At 69.6% G+C, this 23626-nt stretch overlaps 3 protein-coding genes across 3 annotated transcripts; 1 reads left to right on the plus strand and 2 right to left on the minus strand.

The window, feature by feature from the left end:
• Positions 1-1360: 1360 nt before the first annotated feature.
• EMILIN1 (elastin microfibril interfacer 1) lies at positions 1361-7997 on the minus strand. The gene is made up of 8 exons (XM_084203578.1): positions 7649-7997; positions 5686-5811; positions 4996-5204; positions 3300-4910; positions 2814-2921; positions 2684-2701; positions 2110-2244; positions 1361-1877 (listed from the first exon to the last, which is right to left on the minus strand). The coding sequence occupies exons 1-8, from the start codon at positions 7798-7800 to the stop codon at positions 1546-1548; spliced, it is 2691 nt and encodes an 896-aa protein (XP_084059704.1). The 5' UTR covers positions 7801-7997; the 3' UTR covers positions 1361-1545.
• A 2058-nt stretch (positions 7998-10055) lies between these two features.
• OST4 (oligosaccharyltransferase complex subunit 4, non-catalytic) lies at positions 10056-11199 on the plus strand. Its single transcript, XM_084202456.1, has 2 exons — positions 10056-10179; positions 10855-11199. Exon 2 carries the CDS (start codon positions 10856-10858, stop codon positions 10967-10969), a length of 114 nt encoding a protein of 37 aa, XP_084058582.1. The 5' UTR covers positions 10056-10179; position 10855; the 3' UTR covers positions 10970-11199.
• Positions 11200-11270: 71 nt separating this feature from the next.
• Positions 11271-23070, minus strand: AGBL5 (AGBL carboxypeptidase 5). The gene is made up of 13 exons (XM_084202455.1): positions 22795-23070; positions 22190-22361; positions 21600-21766; positions 20793-20970; positions 20404-20582; positions 18830-19397; positions 17806-17975; positions 16394-16529; positions 15362-15552; positions 14245-14450; positions 11944-12044; positions 11693-11739; positions 11271-11540 (listed from the first exon to the last, which is right to left on the minus strand). The coding sequence occupies exons 1-13, from the start codon at positions 22989-22991 to the stop codon at positions 11279-11281; spliced, it is 2574 nt and encodes an 857-aa protein (XP_084058581.1). The 5' UTR covers positions 22992-23070; the 3' UTR covers positions 11271-11278.
• Positions 23071-23626: the final 556 nt, after the last annotated feature.

Raw genomic sequence — 23626 nt, forward strand, 5'->3', positions numbered from 1 at the left:
GCTCACGCTGGGATTTGCTGCCCCAAAGCAGAATGAGAGCCCCGTGTGAGCAGGGATCCCACTGATCGTGGAGTTCAGCTGATAAAATGTGTCCAGAGGAGGCCACGGAGCTGCTCCCAGGGCTGGAGCCCCTCTGGAGCCAGGCTGGGAGAGCTGGGAATGTTCAGGCTGGAGAAGGATCCAGGGAGAGCTCAGAGCCCCTGGCAGGGCCTGGAGGGGCTCCAGGAGAGCTGCAGAGGGGCTGGGGACAAGGATGGAGGGACAGACACAGGGAATGGCTCCCAGTGCCAGAGGGATGGATGGATGGATGGATGGAGATTGGGAATTGGGAATTGTTCCCTGGCAGGGTGGGCAGGGCTGGCACAGGGTGCCCTCCCTGGACCCCTGGCAGTGCCCAGGGCCAGGCTGGACACTGGCACACCCTGGCACAGTGGCAGTGTCCCTGCCCACAGGATGGGGTGGCCCTGGCTGGTCCTGAAGGTCTCTTTTCACTGAAACCATCCTGGGTTCAATGATATTTCTCACACATTTTTACACATCACCAGAACCAGCCCTGACCCTGTCCCACACCAACCCCCAGTGAGCTGCTAAAGAGCCCAGACACAGACAGACAGACAGACAGACAGACAGACAGACAGACAGACAGACAAAGCCACTGGCGCTCACCTGACGATGGCACTGAAGGTGCCAAGAGCACCTGGGGACAAAAGGCTCAGTCCCAACCTCACCGTTTGAGCTCCCACGGCAGCAGGGGCACAGACTGGGGCTGGACCCCCCCTCTGCCCAGCCCCAAATCCTGATCTTTCTGCACCAAAACCACCTCAATCTCCACGGGGGTGCCCCAGACCCAGCCTGGAGCCTGTTCCACCACCGACACCCCGGGACCCCCCACCACTCCATCCCACCCCTTCCAGGGCACAGGGCTGGGCACAGCCCCCGACCCCTGGCAGCCCCTGCCAGCCCAGCAAACTGCCCTGAAGTGGAGGAATGTTGTTTCCCACAGTTGAAAGCCCCCCCAGAGGCGGAGTCAGTGGCACCACAGGTACCTGCCTGTCCCCCCCAGCACACCCCTCACCTGGGGGCACGGGGGGCCTGGAGGTGCCCCAGCACCTTCCATCCCAGTCACACCACACCCAAAACAGCTGGGGACCCCCTCCAGCCCCGCCCCAAACCCTCGCCCTGCTCTGCACGGGGCCGCGAGGGAGCTCCGGGACACGGGACACCGGGCAGCTCGGTGACACGGTGACAGACACCTGGCAGCTCGGTGACACGGTGACACCGGGCAGCCAGCAGCCCCCCCACCGCATCCCCGCGGGCGAGGGACGGAACCGGAGCCGCGGGTACAAAACCCGGTGCCGCATCTTTATTGTGGGGGGCGGTGGGGCCGGGGGGGGCCGTGGGGGGCGTGGGGGGCAGCCGGGGCGGGCGGTGCGGGGCCGGAGTGTGCGACGCTGGGACAGCGAGGGCGGGGGGTGCTGATAAATAACGGGGTGGGGGTCCCGGCGGGGCGTGGGGACCCCCCGGCCCGGCCGTGCCCCCGCGGCCCTAGGGCTCCTCGGAGTCGTAGAGCAGCGCGGCGCTGAACACGGTGAGCGGCTCGTCGGGGGCGTGCGCCAGGCGCCCCGACACCAGGTCCACGCACAGCGTCTCGCCGGCCGCCAGCGGCAGCAGGAGGCTGAAGACGCCCAGGGCTCCGGGGCTGGGGCCCTGCGCGGCCACGGGCCCCTTCTCCAGCCCCTCGGGCTGGAAGCCGGCCGAGTCGAGCCGGGCGATGCCGTGGCCGGAGCGGGACAGGACGGCCTCCAGAGCCTCGCCCCGGTGCCCCGTGAGCACCGCGCTCACCAGGTACCGCCCGGGCACCGGCACCGTGAACGTGCCTGCGACGGGAACGGAGGGTGAGCGACCTGCCGGGACCCCCGGTGCCCGCAGAGCCGCATCCCTGCAGCGCCCCAAGGTCAGGGGGGGATCCCGGGGCAGGCACGGCGCCGTCCGAGAGCCCCTGGCTGCCATCACACGGCATCGCGCACCCGCGACTCTGCAGCCCCCGCTGCAACCTCCCTCACCCGACAAGCACCCCACGGCCCCCAGAGCCCCCTCGCGGGCCCTCACCTGTCTCGGGGTCGTAGGCGCCGCCGTCGTTGAGCAGCACCTGGTCGAAGGGGACGGTGCCCGGCTCCGTGCGCTGGGTGCTCAGGGCGGCCGAGAATGCGACGCGGGGCACCGAGCCCGGCTCCCCGACCGCGCCTGGGCACGGGGGCGGCGTGAGGCACCCCATGCCCCCTCCCTCACCCCCTCTGCGCCCCAGCAGCCACACCCCACCACCCCTCCACACCCACACCCACCCCTTCAGTGCCCGTGCCCCTCTTGTCCCCGTCTCCCCCATGTCCCCAGTGCCCCCTGCTCCCCAACCACCCTGTGCCTCCCCATGCCAGCCCAGACTGCTCCCTGCTCCCCTTGCAAGCCCCCAGCCCGCAGCCCCCCCAGTTCCCCACACGCCCCCGCCCTCCGTGCTTCTCCCTGCACCCCAAGCCCCCCAGCCCGCAGCCCCCCCAGTTCCCCACACGCCCCCGCCCTCCGTGCTCCTCCCTGCACCCCAAGCCCCCCAGCCCGCAGCCCCCCCAGTTCCCCACATGCCCCCCGCCCTCCGTGGTCCTCCCTGCACCCCAAGCCCCCCCAGCCCTACCTCTCTCTCCGGGCAGCCCTGCAGAAAGATGAGGAGGGGCTGATGCAGGGCCAGCTTGGGGCAGGACCCCCAGGGACGGGGTCCAGCCACAGCTGCGTGGGTGGGGGCACATGGGGGGGCTGAGCCTTACCGGGGGGGCCCACGGGACCCTGTTCTCCATCCTTGCCAGGGGGCCCAGAGGGGCCAGGAGGGCCCGTCTCACCCATGGGGCCAGCAGGTCCAGGGGGGCCTGGGGGGCCTGGAGGCAGGAGGGTGTTAGAGCCACCTTGGCCCCACGGCCGGTGCCCCACGTGTCGTGTCCCCTTGTCCCCACACACTGCAGCCCCACAGGCAGGATCCCCCTGTGGTCCTGTGCCCCACACCACAGCATCACCCAGCCAAGCCTCTGCCTCCCCACGCCCACAGCAGCACTCCTGGTGACCCCATAGCCCCACATCCCCGTGTCCCCACATCCCCACGTCCCCACATCCCCTGTCCCCCACAGCCCCCCATGGTGCCCCACAGGCCCCCATCCCCCAGTCCCTTACCCCCAGCTCCCCGTATCCCTGCAGCCCCTGCGGTGCCCCACCCCCCCCCTGGTCCCCGCAGCCCCCGGTGTCCCCCCGTGTCCCCGCACCGTGTCGCTCCAGCCGTGCCAGGCGCTGCAGCTCCCCGCGCAGGTGCCCCAGGCTGGCGTTGAGGGCGCCGAGCCGGGGCGGCAGCTCCAGCGCCTTGTCCAGCAGGGCGGCCTGGCCGCGGGCCGTGGCGTTCAGCTCCCGCACGGCGCCCCAGAGCCCCGCAACGTGCCGGCCCAGCCCCTCGCGGACGCCCCGCAGCCCCCCGGCCACCGCCTCCAGCTGCTCGCAGACCCCCTCCAGCTTGGCCACGCGTGGCTCCAGCCCCGCGGGGCAGCCCCCGGCCCGCGCCAGCTCCCGCGCCAGCGCCTCCAGCCGCTCCTCGCTCTCCGCCTGTCGCGCCGCCGACGCCGCCGCCGCCTGGTCCAGCTCGGCCACCACGCGGTCGGTGGCGGCGCTCAGCTGGCGCTGCCGGGCGTCCTGCTCGTCCAGCGCGTCCTGCAGCCCCTCCACCGTGGCGTTGAGCCCGCTCAGGGCCGCTAGCGCCGCCGCCAGCTCCCCGCGCAGCACCCGCAGCTCCGAGGGGGACGGGCCCCCGAAGACGCCGAAGCCCTCCAGCGGTGCCTCCGGCTCCTCGGGCTCCGCGGGGCCGGGCGGGAGCGGCGAGGCGCAGGGCCGGGCGCAGGGGTCGCCGCTCAGGTCCTCCAGAGCCGCCTCCAGCCGCCCTGTCCGGTTGCGGAGCTGCTCCAGCTCCTCGGCCAGCGCCTCCCCCCGCGCCCCCAGCAGCCCGCCCAGGGTCCCGGCCAGCCCGTCCTCCCAGACAGCCTCGGTGTCCTCGGGCTGCCGGAGGTGGGGGCCGAGCACCCCGTCCTGCCCCGGGCACGGGTGGCCGCAGCGGGCCAGCAGCCCCTCGAGCTGGTCCAGGCGGGCACCGCGCTGCGCCCCGCTCGCCGCCAGCCCCTCCACCGCCCGGCTGAGGTTGGCCAGGCGCCCCGGCAGCCCGCCCGGCCGCCCCTCGGGCTCGGAGGGCCACGGGCCGGCGCGAGAAGCGTTCAGCCGTCCCTCCAGCTCAGCCAGCCGCCGCGCCAGCACCGGTCCCTGCCCCGGCCCCGCTGCCGGCACCGGCAGCCCCTCCAGCCGCCGCTCTAGCTCGGCCAGGCGACGGAGCACGTCCGGGGACGGAGGAGCCGCAGGGGCGGGGGCCAGGCGGCTGCTCAGGCTGCTGATGTGCCTCTGCACCGACTCCACCGCGTCCCTGTTGCGTTTGTCCACCGACTCCACCAGCTTCTCCAGCGCCCGCATCCGCTCCCGGTCCTCGGCCGCCTGCCGCCGCAGCCCGTCGGTGCCGGTGGTGCAGGCGGCGCACAGCTCCTGCAGCCGCTGCTCCAGCTCGTACAGCGCCGCCGTCCCCGGGCCCCCCGGAGCCCCCGGGCCGTCCCGGCCGCCCTCGGTGCGGTGCAGGCGGGTCTCCAGCTCCTCCAGGCGCCGCTGAAGGTGGCTCAGCGCCTCCCGCACTTCGGCGGGGGCGGCCGCGTCAGCCGGCTGCTGGCCCCCGGGCTGCCCCTCCACGGCCGCCCGCGGCGGCTCCTGCCCGGCCCGCAGCTCCTCCAGCTGCTCGCTCAGCCGCCGCACCTGCTCCTCCAGCCGTCGCACCTTCTCGGTGTCCCCGCCGCCTGCCACGCACGGCCGGGGTCAGGGGCAGGGTCACGGCCACAGCCGGCGTGTCCCCCTCGCCCGCATCCCCCGCCCCAGCTCTACCTTCACCCCCCAGGCCGCTGAGGGGGTTGCCGAAGCCGGAGAGCGTGGGGCGGCCGGGCCGGGGCGGGGGGCGGCCGGTGGGCTGGGGGGACGCTGGAGCGGGGCCCTCGCTGCAGTCCGGCCCCGAGTAGCCCTGGCAGCAGCGCCAGGCCAGCTCCGACACCGTGCGCTGGGACACCTTGTAGCGGGGCCGGAGGAAGCTGCGGTACCTGCAGGGGGAGGGGACGGGGCTGGGGGACCAGGAGGGGCGCGGGGCTGCCCCAGAGAGCCAGAGCCAGCCCAGGCTGCGGCTTCACCCAGCAGCGCCGGCGTGTCGCTCAGCGGCCGGGGGCTGCCCCTGCCCAGCCCTGCCACCAGTCCCAACACCAGCGTCATCCCAGCGCCGGTCCAGAGAGCCGCGGGGTGCCCCAGGGCTTTGGCCACACATGACAGGGGGGACAGTGGCCGGTCACCCTCCGGTCCTGAGAGCCGCGGGGTGCCCCAGGGCTCGGCCTGCACGTGACGTGACGGGGGGACAGTGGCCGGTCACTGCTTGAGGTCAGTGACTCTTGCGCAAAAGTAAACATGACCCCAGGGTGGGTAAACACCAGTGGCGGCGGCGCGGCCGCGGCTCGCCCTGGCTCCGTGCTGGCCCCCCAGGACGCCCCGAACCCCTCCAGAGCCCTCCTGAGCCCTCCCGGCCCCACTCACGCCAGGACTCGGGGGCACTGGAGCTGCCCCCAGGGGCAGGGCTGATAGTCCGGCTTGATGAAGCTCTCGACGCCATCCTCCACCACACAGCTCACGCTGCGTGTCACCACGTAGGCACACCAGTTCCTGCCGGAGGGAGGGGGTCAGGGCGCGCAGCCCGGGGCGCGCTGGCACCGCCCCGGCACACACCGGGCGCCGTCCTGGTACGGACCGAGCGCGGCACACGCCCGGTACCACCTGGGCACACACCACACGCTGTCCTGGCATCCGGGAGGCATCATCCCGGCACAGAGCAGCTACTGGCACTGCCCTGGCACGGACCTAGCATCACCCCAGCACACGGCGGGCGTTGTTCAGGCACGCACCCCGCACAGCATGCCGGCACACACCAGGCACTGTCCTGGCGTAGAGCAGGCACCAGGCATCACCCCGGCTGAGGCACAGCAACACCCCCTGCCCCAGGCCTTCCCTGGCACACCCCGCATCCCCCAGCACACCGCGGCCCCTCTGGCCACACCCCGGATCCCCCGGCGCGCTCCTGTGCTCGTCCAACCAGCCCCACCGGTAGCACCGTCATGGCCCAGCGCGAGTTAATGGGCCGGATCTTGCCCCAGCACAGCCTCTCAGCCATGCCTGGAGACCCTGCAGCCCCCCGGCACGGCTGCCCATCCGCAGGGATGGGCTCTGCCGGGAGCAGGGCGCCCACACCCCATCACACCGCGCCGTGCATCCTGCCCGGCCCAGGGAGGGCACCCTGCGGGCTGCCCCATCAGTGACCCCGTGTTCCCTGCCCCTCTGTGCCGCAGCTGCGCCAGCCGCGCACTGGTCCCAGCGCAGCGCCACAGGCTGCGGGGACCCCAGCCCCCCCGCGTGGGACTCCAGCCTGGCCCCGCTGCCGGGACCCCGTCCTTGCAGCCTTATATGGTCGGGACCCGAAGCCCGGGCCCCGCTCGGGCCCCCCAGCCCCACTGGGCAGCCCCCCGGGGAGCGGCCCCCGGCCCTGGGTCCCCGCCGCGGGGCCCCGGTGCGGCGGCCGGTTCCCGTCAGCCCGGCTGGTTCCCCTCAGGCCCCGGCTGGATTCCAGCTCCTCCCCGGGGGCCGCCGGGAATTCCTGCGCCGACCGACGGCCCCCCTCTTCTCCCCCTCATCCCAGCCCCGCACCCGCGAGGCCCTGGGACCCCCGGGCTGCCCCGGGGTCCCACCGCCCCGCACCGGGGCTGTCCCCATCGCAGGCGAGGGATGGGACCCGAGCTCCCCCGAAAGGGCAGGATCTGGGGACACCCCCCGCGCTCCCCGAGCCGCGGGGATGGAGCGCTGCGCACCCCGACCCGTGCAGAGCCCCCCGGAGCCCCCAAAGCCGCACGTAAAGGCTCCACCGTGCCCGTGCCCCACGGCAGCACCGGAGGTGCCCCTCCCCGGGGACCCCGCGCTCCGGCCAGGTCCCGCCATCCCGCCGGGGCCACCGTGGGGCCGGGGCAGTCCCAGCCCTGCGGCCGCGCCGCCGCAGCGCCGATGTGTCCGCGGTGAATGCGCTGTGACCCCAACCCAGCGTGGGGCCGCCCCCAGCCCTGCGCCCCCGCAACGCCCCGAGCCCCGGCCGCACGCTGCCCGCGGTCCGAGACGGGACGGGCGCGGGCAGAGGGCGGCTCCGGGCCCCCGTGCCCCTCTCCGGCAGCGCTGACCCACGCGTGATGCCGAGCGAGGACCGGCCCGCAATCCTCGGCCCCGCTGCACCGGTGGCCCCGACCCTCCACGTGCGCCCACTGCCCGCCTGTCCCGGGCCCGGGGGTGACGCCCCCGCTTCGGGGACCCCCCGCCCGTCCCGCCGCCCCCGGGCTGGACGTGGCACGTGCCGGTGTCTGCCCGGCGCAGGGGTTCCCGTGGCAGCGGGGTGGGGGCCGCAGCCCGCGTCCCCGCTGCCGCCCGGGTCGCCCCGGTACGTCCCGGTGCTCGTGGCTCCTACCTGTGCCGGCTGGCGGCCCGGGCACCGCTGTGGGCCGCGGCCGGGCCGGGGGCGAGCGGGGCGGCCCCGCCGGTGTAGAGGCTGTACCGGGGGGGAAAGTTGGCGGCCAGGGCCTGCGCGGCCAGAAGGCACGGCCAGAGCCAGGGTGCCATGCTGGGCTGGGGCGGCTCCGCTCGGCTCGGTCAGCCCGGTCCGGCGCGGCTCAGGACCGCATGTGGCGTCCCGTCGCGGCTCCGCTGCTCTGGGCGGCTCGGCACGGCTCGGCTCGGCTCTGCCCTCCCCCCGGCCGCCCCTCGGCCAGCCCCTCGCCACCAGAGCCGCCCCGCCGCCGCTGCCCGCCGGCGGGGTCCCCGGGGCCCCCCGCTTCCTGCCCGCCGCGGCCCCCGCCCCAGCCGCGCCGGGCACCGCGGCCCCCGCCGGCCCCGCCGCCGCCACATCTGCTCCTCGTTAGGCCGGGCCGGGGCCGGGGCAGCCAGGGAGGCCGGGCAGGGGGCCAGGGCGCGGGCGGCCAGCGAGGCGGCCGCGGCTACCGCTGCGGCACCGGCCCTCCGCGGCCATCGGTGCCCCGCGGCCGCCGCTCCGCCGCCAGCACCGGCTCCGGCACCGGCACCGGCTTCGCACGGTGCCCCGCGTCCCGCCGACCGCCGGTGGCCCCGCTGCTCATCCCGCACTGGGCACAGCGGCGACAGGTCCCTGCACCGGCACCGCATCCTGCGGTGCCACGTCCCCGCGTGCCCGTGAACCCGTGCCAGGTGACGCGTCCCGGCGCCAGCACCGAGCCCGGTGCTGCCCCGCGCCCCCGGCCCCACCCCGACACCGTGCTGGGGACACCGGCGACACTGGGGACGCCGGGACGCCAGCGGTCACAGCGCGGCCACCCCGGGCCGCCGTGGCCCTGAGCCCACGGTGATGCCACGGCTTCCCCGGCCCTCGCGGTGACGTCACGGCCTCACGGTGACATCACGCCTTGGCGGCGGCCCCGCGGTGACGTCAGGGCGCGGGAACCCCCCGCCCGCGGGGTTAAGCACAAACAGCTGCCGGCAGCTGGAGAGGGAGGGACCGCGGGAGGGGATGCGGGGGAGGGACACCGGGGAAGGGACGCGGGGCTGAGGGGCCCGGGCTGGGCTCGGCCGGGGGCCAGCCGTGCCTGCTCCGGGGGGATGGCGGCACCGTGCGCTCGGGGGGGCTGCGGGGGGCTGCGGGGATGGTCTGGGCCGTGTCCCAGGGGACCCCATCGTGGGGCTCCGCGGCCGAGCCGGGGGGCACAGGGACGGGGCCCGGGGTGCGGGCAGGGCCCGGGGGTCTCGCTGCTGGGACCCCTCGGCTGGGGACCATCGACACGTGCAGGACCCCGCAGCCCATCGCAGTGCGTGCCACGCATCGCAGCGCACCCCAGCTCCGCGCGGCACGGCGTGCCACCAGTGCGGCCCAGTACGGCCCAGCAGCTCCCAGTACAGCCTGGTACAGCCCGGTACGGCCCAGTATGGCCCAGCAGCTCCCAGTACAGCCTGGTACGGCCCAGTATGGCCCAGCAGCTCCCAGTACAGCCCGGTACGGCCCAGTATGGCCCAGCAGCTCCCAGTACAGCCCGGTACAGCCCAGTACAGACCAGTACGGCCCGGTATGGCCCAGCAGCTCCCAGTACAGCCCGGTATGGCCCAGTACGGCCCAGTATGGCCCAGCAGCTCCCAGTACAGCCTGGTACAGCCCGGTACGGACCAGTACGGCCCAGTAGCTCCTAGTACAGCCCGGTACAGCCCAGTACGGCCCAGTATGGCCCGGTACAGCCCAGTACAGCCCGGTATGGCCCGGTACGGCCCAGCAGCTCCCAGTATGGCCCGGTACGGCCCAGTACAGCCCGGTATGGCCCGGTACGGCCCAGCAGCTCCCAGTACAGCCCGGTACAGCCCGGTACGGCCCAGTACAGTCCGGTACGGGCCAGCAGCTCCCAGCACAGCCCGGTATGGCCCGGTACGGCCCAGTACAGCCCGGTACGGCCCAGCAGCTCCCAGCACAGCCCAGTACAGGCGGGTACGGCCCAGAATAGCCCAGTACAGCCCGGTACGGCCCGGTACAGCCCGGTACGGCCCAGTACAGCCCGGTACGGCCCAGCAGCTCCCAGCACAGCCCAGTACAGGCGGGTACGGCCCGGTACGTCTGTGCACAGCCCAGTGCAGCCCGTCCCGCGGAGGCCCCGCGGCCTCGCCCGCTGTCAGCAGCTGCAATGAGCTGTCACTAGGCTCATTAGCGCTAATTAGCCGCGGCCGCCCCGGGGCCGCTGGGCCCCGCCCCGCCCTCGCGCCGCGCCTTGTATGGAGACGGAGCCGGCGGCGGCCGCCAGGGGGCGGAGCGTGTCCGTGACGTCACCGCGGAGGGGGCTGGGCGCCGTGACGTCACCGCAGCCACGAGCCCGCCGCTTGGCCGGGGCCCGGTTGCCGTGACGTCACCGCCGGGGCCGGGCGCCTCCCGCCGTGCCCCGCGGCCGGAAGTGGCGCGCGCAGGGAGACGTGTCGGAGCGGCGGGGCCGCAGCGTGAGCGCGGGGCACCGGGGGGACCGGGCAGGGACGGGAACCGTGGGGAGAGCGGGGCACCGGGGGGACCGGGCAGGAACGGGAACCGTGGGGAGAGCGGGGCACCGGGGGGACCGGGCAGGAACGGGAAGAACCGGGGAGAGCGCGGGACACCGGGGGGAGAGCGGGGCACCGGGGGGACCGGGCAGGAACGGGAACCGTGGGGAGAGCGGGGCACCGGGGGGACCGGGCAGGAACGGGAACCGTGGGGAGAGCGGGGCACCGGGGGGACCGGGCAGGGACGGGAAGAACCGGGGAGAGCGCGGGACACCGGGGGGAGAGCAGGGCACCGGGGGGACCGGGCAGGAACGGGAACCGTGGGGAGAGCGGGGCACCGGGGGAGCGGGGGGAGCGGGCAGGGGGAGGAACCGGGGAGAGCGCGGCACCGGGGGCCCGGGCAGGGGGGAAGAACCGGGGAGAGCGCGGGGCACCGGGGGAGAGCGGGGCACCGGGGGGACCGGGCAGGAGGGGGAGCGCGGGGCACTGGGGGCCTGGGCAGGAACGGGAGCCGGGGGGATAGCGGGGCACCGGGGGGACCGGACAGGGGCGGAAACCGGTCCGTGCCGCTTCAGCGGGTCCCGCCGGCGGCGGGTCCCTCGGCGGGATGCCAGCGTGTCCGTTGTCCCCGGCCCGCAGGATGATCACGGACGTGCAGCTCGCCATCTTCGCCAACATGCTGGGCGTCTCGCTCTTCCTGCTCGTCGTGCTCTACCACTACGTGGCCGTCAACAACCCCAAGAAGCAGGAGTGAGGGGCCCGGGGAGCCCGCGCCGCCGGGGAGCCCGCACCGCCGGGGAGCCCGCGCCGCCGGGGAGCCCGCGCCGCCGGGGAGCCCGCACCGCCGGGGAGCCCGCGCCGCCATGGCCCCGCGCCGCCGCCGCTCCCGCCGCCCGCCCTGCCCGCCCTCCCTCCCGAGCCGCCCCCAGAGGCGCGAGCCCGAGCTTCTTCCAAACCGGCTTTAACGGAAACACGATGATACACGACAAAACCGTGTGACGTTATACCCCCCGTGGGCCGGGGCCCTCCGCCGGGCCGCGGGAGGAGCGGGGTCGGGCGGGGCTCAGCGCAGGAGGAGCGGCGCCGTGGGCAGCAGCCGGGCCAGCGGGGATCGCTGCTGGGGCGCCGCGGCGGGGGACAGCGGCGCGGGCTTGCCCAGGCGCTGCAGGCACGGGGCGGAGCAGGGCCGGAGCAGCTCTGCCGGCGCCGCCGCCGCCCGGTACGGCGGGGCCGGAGCTCGGGGCACGGGCGTCTGCTCCAGCACGGGAAGGGTCCCTCGGTGCTCAGCACCCTCGCGGGGGGCACGGGGGCCTCCGGGCACAGCCCTGTGGGATAGAGACCGGTGTCAGTGGGGCACAGCGCTCCCGGCAGCCGGGAGCGTCTGCTCACCCAGCTCTCCAGGGGCTTTGCTCTGTTGGCACGGCTGCTGGCAGGGGCTCTGAGATGAGCCTGCCCCACAGCCGGCAGCAGCACCTACCCAGGCTTTTCTGGGGCTCTCCGGGCATTCAGCTTCATTGGGAGCACCTGTGGAGAGGGGGAAGAGGATCAGTGCCAGGTGTCTGTCCCCCTTTGTCTTGGGGAAAGATGAGTGGGACAGAAATATCTGGCAGAGCCCCACAGGTGGGAAGGCTCCCAGCCCCTGAGGGGCTCCCAGTCTGTGGGGCAGCCCCCCAAGGGCCCACCCAGCAGAGCCATGGGGCACAGGCCCTGCTGCTGTGCCTCTGGTACCTTCAGAGGTGCCACGTCCCGGAGCTCCTGCACGCCTCGCTGGGCCTCCCGTGGTTCGTCGCTGGTGCTCAGCGCTGCCCGCGTGCCCTTGGGCACAGTCCCTGTGTGACAGAGGAGACAGAGCTCAGCCCTGCTGCCGAGGGCTCCGTGCCATGCTGGAGTCACCAGCTGGGCTGGAGCCATCGTGGGGCACAGCGGCACAGCCCGTGACACGGTGCCCTGCAGTGTCCCTCCCTGGCAGTGGCTGATGCCAGTGCAGGATGGGATGGGCACAGAGCTCAATGCCAGCCCGTGCTGCCTGTGCAGAGGGCTCTGCCCCAGCTCCAGCCAAGCTCCTGCCTCGGTGTCCCATGGCACTGGTGTGACCATGCTGGCCAGGCTTAGCCAGGAGTGAGGAGCTGGGGGCACAGCTGTGCCCTCTGAACCGGGGTCTGTCCTGGGCCATGGGACATCTGCTCGGCCTGGGAAGCTGGGAGGAAAAAGGAAGGTGTTTGAGGGCCTGGCTGCAGTGGACAGAACTGAAGGAACACACCTGAGTTGCCTCACTTTCTGCTCACCTGGTTAAAGTCTTTATCCCAAGTCAGTTTTTGTCCCATCCCACAGAAGTGAGGTGGGGGGTACACGGGTGAAGCCAGGGCCAGACCCCGAGGGAAATGGAACCATGCAAGCAGGAGCCTCTGCTGGGCAGGACAGGCCACAGCCCCTGCTGCCAGTGGAGGTGCTGGCAAGTGGGAGCTGGCTTCCCCTGGACAGCACAACTGGTGCCAGCCTTGGCCAGCAAGGCCAGCAGCAGCTGAGGGTGTCATTGGGGTCTGGCAGACCCCCTCGCCCTAGCATGGACACAGGTCTGGGCTCCCCAGGGTGTGGCCAGGCTGCAGTGGGACACGGGGAAGAAGGGCGATGGTGGACAAGACCAGAGCAACAAGGTCTCCACCCTGTCCTGCCTCCAAGCACACTCAGCTCCTTCCCTGCTGCCTGGGGTGGCACAGCCAGCCTGAGGGCACCAGCACGGGCTTTGGAAGGCAAAGCCAGGGCTCAGCGCATCCCTGGGCCCTGCTCCCCATGCAGACACAGCAGTGCTGGGCCCCTCGTAGGTGGAGAGAAGGTGGTGGGAGAGCTGGGGGAGGTCTGCAGGGGCCAGGCAGGAAGCAGGTCAAGCTGATGCCAGGGCAGGGGAGGAAGAGCCGGGTACTGGTCCCAGTGCCAGGCAGCATGAGGGTGCAGTGTGCCACGGGGCACTCACTGCTGGTCCCTGTGCTGGAGGAGGCCGTGCCAGTGGGGAGCACAGGAGGCAGCAGACCCCAGCCAGTCGGTCTTGGGGACACCAGGGACCAGGCTCTGCCCCTCAGCCCACACGGGCTGTTCCTGCTCATGCCCCCAGCTGTCCCCAGTCCCTTCAGGCAGGGATGGGGCCAGGTCTCACTCCAGGTGAGCCTGGCCAAAGGAACAGACGGAACAATGTGCCCATGAGAACATCAGCCTTTTATTTCCTCCCCACCATGTTCTCATGGCAGACAAGACACAGTCATGACAGAGGACTGGGCAGCAAACCCCGAGGACAACACGACCGACGGACACCAGAGGAACACAGCTCAACACAAGCACAGCTTCAGGCACACAGGGGGGCACTGCCTCCAGCTCCCACCCCCAGCCCTGGGCACTGGGAGGCTTTGGAGCACAGTGCCCCAGGGCTGGGCCCCACAGTGGATGTGGGCACAGGGCTGCAAGGCTCCCCCTAGCACTGCCTGCCCCCCGCAGCCCTGAGCCCTGCCCCACGGTGGCAGTGCTAGCACAGAGCCCATAGCCAGTGTCTTGCCTGACTGGCACCCCGCTGCAGCACATCAGCCCCCACCAGAGGGGACTCTGCATGTTGGAAACCCCCTGGTGCCCCCTGCCAGCTCACAGGTTACAACCCACTGTTGCCCAGCCAGTGCCTAAAGAGGGGAAAGGCACTTTGGTGTGTCCCTGCTGGCCTCAGAGATGCTTGTGAGCAGTGGGAAGTTGAACAAAGGTTTTCTATGCTGGCTTCTCCAGAAGCCCCTTGGTCCTGGCACTGGAGGGGGGCATCTCCCTGCAGCCCCAGTGCCCAGGGTCCCCCACATGCCGGTGGAGCAGGAGCTCAGCTGGGCTGTGCAGTGCCAGCCCCGACCCCGCTTAGGAGCCTGCTGTGGGGCCAGGCCCTTCACACTCACAAAGCCACTGTCACTGTGTCCGGCGCTGACCTCCCTCAGGGCCGTGCTCCCGCCCAGCAGCTGGACAGGCGCCGCAGCAGGCGTGCAAGGGCTCCCCAGCCCGGCTTACCTCTGCCCAGGGCCGGGCTGCTGCCGCCAGCCCCGGGGCTCTGGGAGGCCACAGCCGCGGCCGGGGGCTTGGGGCTGCCGAAGGTGAAGCTGGGGGAGGCTCGGATCCGGGGGGACTCCTGCTGGCTGCCCCCGCTCCCACAGGTGCCGTTGCTGAAGCTCCTGGCACGGGGCAGTGCATTGTCAGAGGCCGAGGTGGGCAGCCCACTGGAGGGGTGAGAGATGGGGGTCAGCCCAGCACGGTGAGGGGGCTCCCCTCTGCACCCTCCACCCAGCACCACAGCCCAGCATCGAGTGCTGCGGCTGCGGCCCCACCTCTGGCTGAGCCCCGGACTCCTCCTCAGGAGCTGGTGAACAGCTGGGGACAAGGATGTCACCAGCAGTGTCCCTGAGAGCTGCAGCCCCAGTGCCCTGTGCTGGACATTGCTGCCCCAGCAGCCTCGTCTCAGGCTTCCCACTTCCTCAGCCCCAGTCCCAAATCAAGGAATTGCTGAGTTTGGAAAAGGCCTTAGACACCATGGTGGCCAGCCCTCCCCCAGCACTGCCCAGGTCACCACTGACCCATGGCGCCAAGGGCCACATCCACAGGGCTTTCAATCCCTCCAGAAATGTTGACTCCACCCCTGCCCTGCACAGCCCGTGCTGGACAGCCCTTTCCAGGAGGGAATTGTTCCCAATACCCAGCCTGAACTTCCCCCGGCACAGCTTGAGGCCACTTCCCCTTGTCCTGTCCCTGTTCCCTGGGAGCAGAGCCCGACCCCACCTGGCTCCACCCTGCTGTCAGGGAGCTGTGGAGAGGAAGAAGATCCCCCTGAGCTCCCTCTTACCCAGGCTGAGCCCCTCTCCCAGCTCCCTCAGCCTCTCCCATCCCAGCCCAGTGCTGGATGTGATGCAGGAGAGACCTCCCAGATTACTGGGGCAGGCAAATCCCACCCAGTTCACTCCGTGCCCTTTTCTGCTGATGGCTCGGAGCAGAGGGACTGACAACCGCAGTTCCCAGAGCTGGGAAGAGCTAGGGCCAGGGCAGGTGGCCCTGGCAGGTGACTCACTTGGGGACATTTATCATCTCTAAGTGCCGTTATCCTGCAGCTCCCACGCTCGCCCCAGCCAGCCCTTACGTGGAGCTCCTGGGGGGGGTCCTGGCACCTCCTCTCCTCCGCGGGCCCCCGCCGGTGCCGCGCAGCCCCCGCACGTGCTTCAGCATCCAGGCACGCAGGTTGCCCAGGCAGGTGTGCTCCGAGAGCACGATCCGCGGCCAGGGGTTGCACTCGGCCATGTCCAGGGCCGCCACCGCCACCGCCCGGCCCACCTGCCCGGGAGAGGGCACAGGTGAGGGGGAACCGGGAGAGGAGGAACAGCACAGTGTGGGGCACAGGTGAGGGGGCACCAGGGGACAGGAGGAACAGCACAGTGTGGGGCACAGCCAGAGGGCACAGGGGAGGGGGCACCGGGAGAGGAGGAACAGCACAGTGTGGGGCACAGGTGAGGGGGCACCAGGGGACAGGAGGAACAGCACAGTGTGGGGCACAGCCAGAGGGCACAGGTGAGGGGGCACCAGGACAGGAGGAACAGCACAGTGTGGGACACAACCAGAGGGCAGAGGGGACGGGCCACCAGGGGTCAGGAGGAACAGCACAGTGTGGGGCAGAACCACCAAAGGGCACAGGTGAGGGGGCACCAGGAGAGGAGGAACAGCACAGTGTGGGGCACAGCCAGAGGGCACAGGGGAGGGGGCACCAGGAGAGGAGGAACAGCACAGTGTGGGACACAACCAGAGGGCACAGGGGAGGGGGCACCGGGAGAGGAGGAACAGCACAGTGTGGGGCACAACCAGAGGGCACAGTGAGAAGGAGAGCACACGAAGAGGGGAAGTATGGAGAAAGAAAAGGGGACACAGGGAAGGAAGGATACAGTGGGGGGCACTGAGGAGAGGAGCAGTAGTGAGGGGCTCACAGGGAGAGGAAGCCACCAGGAGAAGGGGGCACGAAGGGAGATGAGGGCACCAGGAAGGGGGGATTCCAGGAAGAGAGAATGCCAGGGAGTGCCTCACTGGAGAGAGGGGCAGCTCCCTAGAGCTTGGGACAGCAAAGCAAGGGGAGGAAAGAAGCCGCAGCCGCAGCCCCAGCCCTGCAGGCCGGCCGGGCCCGTACCTGCTCGAAGAGCTCCACGGTGTAGCGGGAGGGGAAGGCGGGCGGCGGCGGGGGGCTGGCACGGCCGTTGTCGTGGCAGGCCCCCGGGATGCTGTTCACCGAGCGCCCCGTGTTGTAGTTGCACTCCAGGGTGTAGCTGTGGGGCACGAGGGAGGCCCTGTTACCCCACAAACCCGCAGCAGGGCTGGGGTTATCCCACATGATTCCCTTGGGAGAGCCACTTCAGCAGATTCAGGGCACTGGAAAGGGGGTCCCATTGCACCAGGAAGGGGGTCCTGCTCCAAAGGGCACAGAAGTGCAGGGGAAGTGTTTTGAGGAGAGCCCCCTCCGACGGCAGGAACAGCCCACACCCTGTGTGGGGATGCACGGATGTACCAGAGATCAGCAGGATGGGAATTCAGGATGGACGTCTGAGGGTGGCACCCAAAGTGCCAAGGTGCCTGTGAGGAGACCTCTTGGTCACCTCTGGAAGGTGATGGGGAATGGGGGGGTCCCTGATGGGTAGAGAAAGGGAATTATCTACTGTCAACACCAACAATCCAGGGAGTGGGCAGCTACAGCCTTCCCCTGACCCTCAAGGTGCCTTGGAGCACTTCCTCCTGGAGGAGGAAGGAAGGAGAGGGGTGGGCTAGGAGCTGCCAGCTGGGATGGCTGCCATGTGTCCCGCTGCCCAGAGACAGTTGCAGGGCCAGCACAGCAGAAAACCTGAGCAGCTCTGGCCCAGTCTGCCTGGGGACCCACACGTGCACTGTGAGCACTCCCAGCACTTTTTGCGATGTTGCTGTTGGATCAACATCCTGGGCTGCTCCAGGTCAGTCACAGAGCAAAGCTCCCCAGTGACCCAAGCCCAAAGCCCGTGTGTTGCGTGTATGTGCTCCTGTGGGGCTGGATTGGTGCTGGGCACAAGGCAGCAGCTGAGTACACAGCAAGTGCGGAGGAAACTGAGAGAACCTCTGCTCTGGGGGTCTGGCTGCCTCACCTCGTGGTGTGTTCCCAGGAATATCCCATCCCATGTGGGAGAGGGATGGATCACAGGCATCCCCAACCCACGGGATCACTGATGGGCTGAGGCTGCAATCTCACACAGCCATGGGGATGCTGTGCCCACCGCAGCTCTACTTAATTACAGCTCAATATAGCCAGGAACACCCAGGAAAGAGTAGAATTCCCCTCAGAACGCTGTGCAAGAGCAGGGAGAAGCAGCCAGAGCCGCTGCAGGAGGGGTGGGAGGAACAGGAAGGAAAGGAGCCTGGCTGAGCCAGCATCTCGGGAACACAGCAGCACCAGGCCCAGCCTCTGCTGACCCACCCTGGGGCCACCTGGGGCAGGTGTCTGTCCCACGGAACTGGTTCCCCTTGGTCCACGTCCCCCACCCAGCACAGGCACCCTGTGCCCTCGGGGGAGCTGCCCACCTGTGGATGATGCCCAGCGCCTTGTAGACGGCCACGCGCCCGCTGCCCTCCTTGGACTGCCCGTCCCGCTTGTCCCGCGCGTACATGTTCTTCTCCGAGAAGTTGCAGCCCGTGAAGTCAAAGTGAGGGGAGTTCAGGGAGATGAGCTTGGGGAACAGCATGTTCTCCACCTGCAGAGGGCAGGGAGCAGCAGGGGTGACCGGGGGCCCTTGGCTGCTCATCCTGCTCCAGTGGGAGCGGTGCTGAGCACAGGGTTGCACCGGGGCCCGATCTGCAAGTTCCAGCTGTGCCCAAGGTACATAGGAATGTGCCTCCTGTTGATGGAGTGCCAAAACTGCCCTTTGTCCCCTTAAAAAGGAAAGAAGCCCACAAGTTTCTCTCCTCAATGAGGTGAAAAGACACCTCATAGGACCTGAGGGACCTCACCTCAAACTTAAGGATAGCAAACTGGAGAGAAGCCAAAAAGTCCCACCTGAGCAATTGACTGAAAAAGAACAAAGAAACTGATGGCCTTTGTGAAGTGTTTCAGCAGTGGCAGGAGGGCCTCTTGCACCTGGCTGGGTTTTTCTCTGTAAAGAGTTTTGTTATTTCGCCTTTTATTAAAACCTTTTTGTTTCCAACACTACCTCAGAAGCCATCCTGCTGATTTTATGCCTTCTGAGGTAGCCAAGCTATCCTGGCTGTGAAACAGATCTCCAAGAGCTGATGAGACCTGGCTGGAGGAGATCCACAGCTCAAGGGCATGCTGCCCACCCCCCGATGGGCTCTCCTGACAGCCAGCTGGGAGCACACCCTGCTGACCCACGCCACCTCCCAGGGGAGTCTGAGACCTCCGGCTGCCCTGGTCACCAGACTGGGGGAGGAGAAAGAGGAGGGAGAAGAAGAACGGAGGAGGAAGGAAGGAAAGGAGGAGGAAAAGGAAGGAACTGTGAAGGGATTCCACGCCCCTCTCCCAGCAGCAGGAGCAGCGGGCCGAGCGGCCGGAGGGTCCCGGCAGCCCCGCGGATTTGGGCGGTGCCCTCACCTGGTCGTTCTCGTCGCTGAAGCTGTTGCCGTACATGAAGCAGCCGCGCTTGGAGGCGTGGCCGTGCAGGTCCACGTAGTAGGCGAGGCCACTGTCCCGGGGCGCGATGGGCTCTGCGGGCTCGGCAGCGTCGGGGACGGGCGCTGGGGCGGGCGGACACGGCCCCTGCTCACAGTGCTCGCTGCTGTGGCTCGATGGCAGGATCCAGGCGGCTCGCTCTGTGCTGTCTGACAGCTGGGCATCCTGCGCCAGCGTCTTGGGGCCGGGGCCAGCCGGGCAGGAGCGGGAGCTGGCACGCCAGGTGCCGGGGGAGTTGCGGAGGTTGTTGGTTTTGTCCAGCTCTGATAACGCGGCCTCCGCGGCTGGCATGGGACAGTTGGGAGATTTTATGCTCAGCGAGCTGGTGCTGAGAGGGGAGACAAACGTCCTCCAGTCCGGAGAGCCGGGCAGGACGCGGCTGTGGACGTGGTGGTAGAGCAGGATGGCCTTGGCCCCGTACACGGCGGGGTGCAGCTCGGCGTCGGGGTGCAGGTACTGCCGGTTGAGGTTCACCCCGCGCGAGTCCGTCCTGCGGGGAGAGCCAGAGACCTGAGCACGCTCCAGGGCAGAGCTGAGATCACCTTGGAGTGCTGAGGGCTTCCCAACGATGGCCAGGCCAATGGCCAGCAGCTGCCAGAGCAGGGACACTGCACAGTGTGGCAGAGTCCTGAGCAATGCTCCCCAGAGACAGCAACTGAGCTGGGAAGGGGCTGGAGCCCCAGAGAGGCTGAGGGAGCTGGAAGGGCTCAGCCTGGAGAAAAGGAGGCTCTGGGGGACCTCCTTGCAACTCCCTGACAGGAGAATAGAGCTATGTGGAAGGGTCAGGTTCTGCTCCCAGAGAGCAAGGGACAGGACCAGAGGGAACAGCCTGAACCAGGGAAAGCTTAGGTTGGATATTGGGAACACCTTCTTCATAGAAGGGGCTGTCCTGCCCTGGCACAGCTGCCCAGGCAGGGGTGGATTCCCCACCTCTGGAGGGATTCCAGAGCCCTGTGGATCTGGCACTTGGGGACAGGGGACAGAGGTGGCCTGGACAGTGCTGGGGACGGTTGGACTCAATGGTCTCACGGGGCTTTTCCAACCCAAGTGAATCCAGGATTGCATGATTTTATAAATGTTACCAAAACCATAGAATCAGCTTTCTGAGGTACCTTCCTCAGCAAACTCAACAGCCTTTTCCACATCCACACGCATCAGTGAAGGACATTCCCCTTTTGCTCACATCTACCAACCAATACTCAAATAAACCATTTCTACTACTTTTTCCTGAGGGAATGGTGGGACTCAGTGGTGCGGGAGGGCTTTGCTCACATCTACCAGGCAATACTCAAATAAACCATTCCTGCTCCTTCTCCTGGGGGAGTGGTGGGACTCAGTGGTGCGGGAGGGCTTTGCTCACATCTACCAGGCAATACTCAAATAAACCATTCCTGCTCCTTCTCCTGGGGGAATGGTGGGACTCAGTGGTGTGGGAGGGCTTTTCCAGCCCCACCACAGGCAGAGCAGGCTGGCAGGCAGGAGGGCCCTGCACTCACCGGTAGTGGCCCCGCAGCACCCCGTCGGGGTTCAGCATGGGGATCAGCTTGAACACGAACATCCGCCGCAGCATCTGGGCACGGGGGTCCTCCTCCCGCAGGATGAAATCCAGGAAACCATTGAAGACGAAGCTGGAGGGGGTTTCTCCTGGGTGGACTCTGCTGCTGAGGAAAAACACCTGGGGACAAACAGATGGGCTGAGGGGGGTGTCCTGCCTGCCCAGGATACCGTGATAGCAAAGGGTCTCACAGACTTGGCTCCACAAACTCTGCCCAAACGCTCCAGCCCTTGGGACCACAATGCCATTCTGGTCACAGACACGGGGGCTGCAGAAAGGTGCCACCACGGGGGCTGCTGGCCCCCAGCCCAGCCCAGCGTGGTCTCTCACCCTCTTTCCAGTGAAGCAGTGAGGCCGGGGCGTGCTGGTGTCTGGGAACAGCTTGTCCAGCCGGGGCTCCCGCTTCTCCTGCATGCCATGGCACGAGGTGATGGTCAGCAGGTCCACACGCAGCTTGTCCAGAGAGTGGCACAGCAGCTCCCGGTGGTAATAGACCGAGTCCAGGGGGCTGGGGGCAGACAAGGGATCTCAGCCAGGCCCAGGGGCAAGGGGGCTCCCAGCTGGGTGGGGAATGCTGCCCACACTCACAACCCCAGGAGGGGAGCAGCCCCACAAGGAGCACCCCCACATCTGGGCTGTTTGCTGCTAGACACCCTCAGAGCCTGCTGGGAGCACGAGCCGCCGTTCCTTCAGGGTAAGGAGGGGGGCCCAGGGCTGGGCTTTGCCCTGGCCACCCCCCAGCTGTGGGAGCAGTGGGGGATCAGCTCGGGCAGACAGACTGGCACAGAAGGTCAGGTCATCCCATCAGGGAGATAATGCCTCCCAGCAGGAGGGACAGGGCACTGAGGGATTCATCCCACCAGCAGGTGACCCATTCTGGCAGAAGGGACTGGGCTCCAGAACAACAAGGGATCCTCTGGAATCCTGGGGGTAGCTCAGGGCAAGCTGCTGCCACTGCTTGTGCAGAGCTGGGGCACAGAGAAGCATGGGCCAGGCAGCTATGGGCAGGGCACAAGACCCTCCTGCTGCAGACAGAGCTTCCCCAGAGGAAAAAACCCCAAGCAGGCACAGGCCAGGAAAGGTGTGAGGGTCAGGAAGGTGGGACAAAAGCCAGGAAGGAGAGAGTGGGCGGCACACCTGCTGGGGGACATGTGCCTGCAGTCCTGGTAGCGGCCGTCCAGCTGTGCCAGCATGTCCTGGCACTCCGTGTAGGAGAAGGGGTAGCAGAAGGCAAAGTAGGTGGTGGCCCCACGGTGCTCCAGGAAGCGGTGCACGAAGGACAGCACAAACTGCGTCTCCACCACCTGCCAGGGACACCAGGGAGAGGGCTGGGCATGCCTGGGGGCAGAGCCAGCCCAGCCCCTGCTGCTCTCCTCTGGCCCGGGGGCAGAGCCAGCACAGCCCCTGCTGCTCTCCTCTGGCCCAGGGGCAGAGCCAGCCCAGCACAGCCCCTGCTGCTCTCCTCTGGCCCAGGGGCAGAGCCAGCCCAGCACAGCCCCTGCTGCTCTCCTCTGGCCCCCAGCAGGCACCGGGTGTGCCCGCTGCCCCTTGGCTATCCCCCTGGCACAGCAGCTGTTGCTGCTCCCGTCCCTCCTTGGACCTGCCAGGAACAAAGCAGCCGCTCCACCGACCCGGCTGAGCCCGGGGCTCACCCCCGCGCAGGAAGCAAAGCGCGGCCGTGGCCCCGAGCGCAGGGTCGCTGCGTGCCCGGCCGTCGCGGCTCTCACCTGGAAGCTGGGGCGCTGCCGGATGCGCTCCCAGCGCGGGCGCACGGGCAGCGTGCGCACGAAGGGGGTCATGCCCTGCGCGTACAGCCGGCTCTGCTTGTTCATGTTCAGGATGTGCAGCTTGATCAGCTTCCCCGGGGCCCCCCCGCGCACGCTGAAGTAGAACCAGGACCTGCGGAGGGGGGCAGCGCCGCCGCCTCAGCCCCTGCCCGGGGGTCCCCGAGCTCTCCGCTGCCTCTGCACCCCCCCGGCCCCACCGGGAGCTGTCAGAGCCCCGCCGGGAGCGGAACCGGACGGCCCGAGCCCCCTCCCAGGGCACCCCCAGCCCCTTTCCTCAGACCCCCGGCCCCGCTGCTCCCTCCTCCGCGGCACCCACCCCTACTCGGTACGGCCGGGGCCTGTCAGACCCCCCGGCGCGGGCACCGATCCCCCTCCCAGGGCACCTCTGACGGCACCGGCTCCCCCAGCCCCGCCGCCGCCCCTTCCACCGACAGCCCCAACCGCACCGGCCACTCCCGGGCCCCCGCCAGAACCTTTCCCGGGGGAATCCGTGCGGAGCCCGGCCGGTACCAGCCGGCCCTTCCCGGTTCCCCGCCCGGCGGTACCTGTTGCCGTTCTCATATTCGGTGTGGGCGCAGTCGGGCTGCGTCCACACGTTGAACTCGTAGTCGGCGGCGGGGAGAGCGCTGGCGCGGGCGGCGGGGCCGCCCCCCGGCTCTGTAGGCCGCACCTGTTCTACGTGTGCCAGGTTCCCCGAGTCGAAGCGGGAGCTGAAGAGGAGACCCCCGCAGCGGATCTCCATGGCCCGGCAGGGCCGGGACCGGCATCGCCCCGGGACGGCCGCGGCACGGCCGGTACGGGCCGCCCGGCAACAGCAACGCGCGCGGCCATTGGCTGCCGCCTCCCAGCAACCTGCCCGCTCATTGGCTGGCGCCTGGGCAACGGCCGCGGCGGCACTGGGGCCGCAGCCCCTCTCGGCCACGCCCCTCTCTGGCAGAGCCGGTCACGCCCCTCAAGGAACAGACCACGCCCCTTATGGCACTGACCACGCCCCATTCGTGGCCAGGACCGCGCCCCTTCAGGCCATGGCCACGCCCCTCGCTGGGCGCCACGCCCCCAGAGGTGCGACCGGACAGAGCGGACAGTGGACAGAGTGGACAGTGGGCGTGAGTGGACACTGGGTGTGAGTGGACAGTGGGCGTGAGTGGACACTGGGTGTGAGTGGACAGTGGGCATGAGTGGACAGCGGGTGTGACCGGACGCAGGGGTGTGACTGGACACTAAGGTGTGACTGGATAGCGGCTGTAAATGGACACAGGGTGTGACCGGACAGGGCTGTGCACAGACAGCACACAGAGCACAGGTGCGCATGGAGGAATGAACACCTGAGCGTGCCCACACGTGGGTGAGCACAGAGCCTCACACAGGAGCCCCTGC

This window comes from Fringilla coelebs (assembly GCF_963513975.1).
Source record: "Fringilla coelebs genome assembly, chromosome: 3".
NCBI lineage: Eukaryota > Metazoa > Chordata > Aves > Passeriformes > Fringillidae > Fringilla > Fringilla coelebs.

What these genes read in the sequence shown, in the direction of transcription:
- EMILIN1 (XM_084203578.1), bottom strand. Translation starts at nt 7,800, where the DNA reads ATGGCACCCTGGCTCTGGCCGTGCCTTCTGGCCGCGCAGGCCCTGGCC. An exon ending in CAGTGCCCCCGAGTCCTGGC is followed by an intron (nt 5,205 to 5,685) that starts GTGAGTGGGGCC and finishes CTCCCCCTGCAG; the next exon opens with GTACCGCAGCTTCCTCCGGC. An exon ending in CGCCTACGACCCCGAGACAG is followed by an intron (nt 1,878 to 2,109) that starts GTGAGGGCCCGC and finishes TTCCCGTCGCAG; the next exon opens with GCACGTTCACGGTGCCGGTG.
- OST4 (XM_084202456.1), top strand. Translation starts at nt 10,856, where the DNA reads ATGATCACGGACGTGCAGCTCGCCATCTTCGCCAACATGCTGGGCGTC.
- AGBL5 (XM_084202455.1), bottom strand. Translation starts at nt 22,991, where the DNA reads ATGGAGATCCGCTGCGGGGGTCTCCTCTTCAGCTCCCGCTTCGACTCG. An exon ending in GGCAGCGCCCCAGCTTCCAG is followed by an intron (nt 21,767 to 22,189) that starts GTGAGAGCCGCG and finishes TGTCCCTGGCAG; the next exon opens with GTGGTGGAGACGCAGTTTGT. An exon ending in GCGCTGGGCATCATCCACAG is followed by an intron (nt 16,530 to 17,805) that starts GTGGGCAGCTCC and finishes CGTGCCCCACAG; the next exon opens with CTACACCCTGGAGTGCAACT.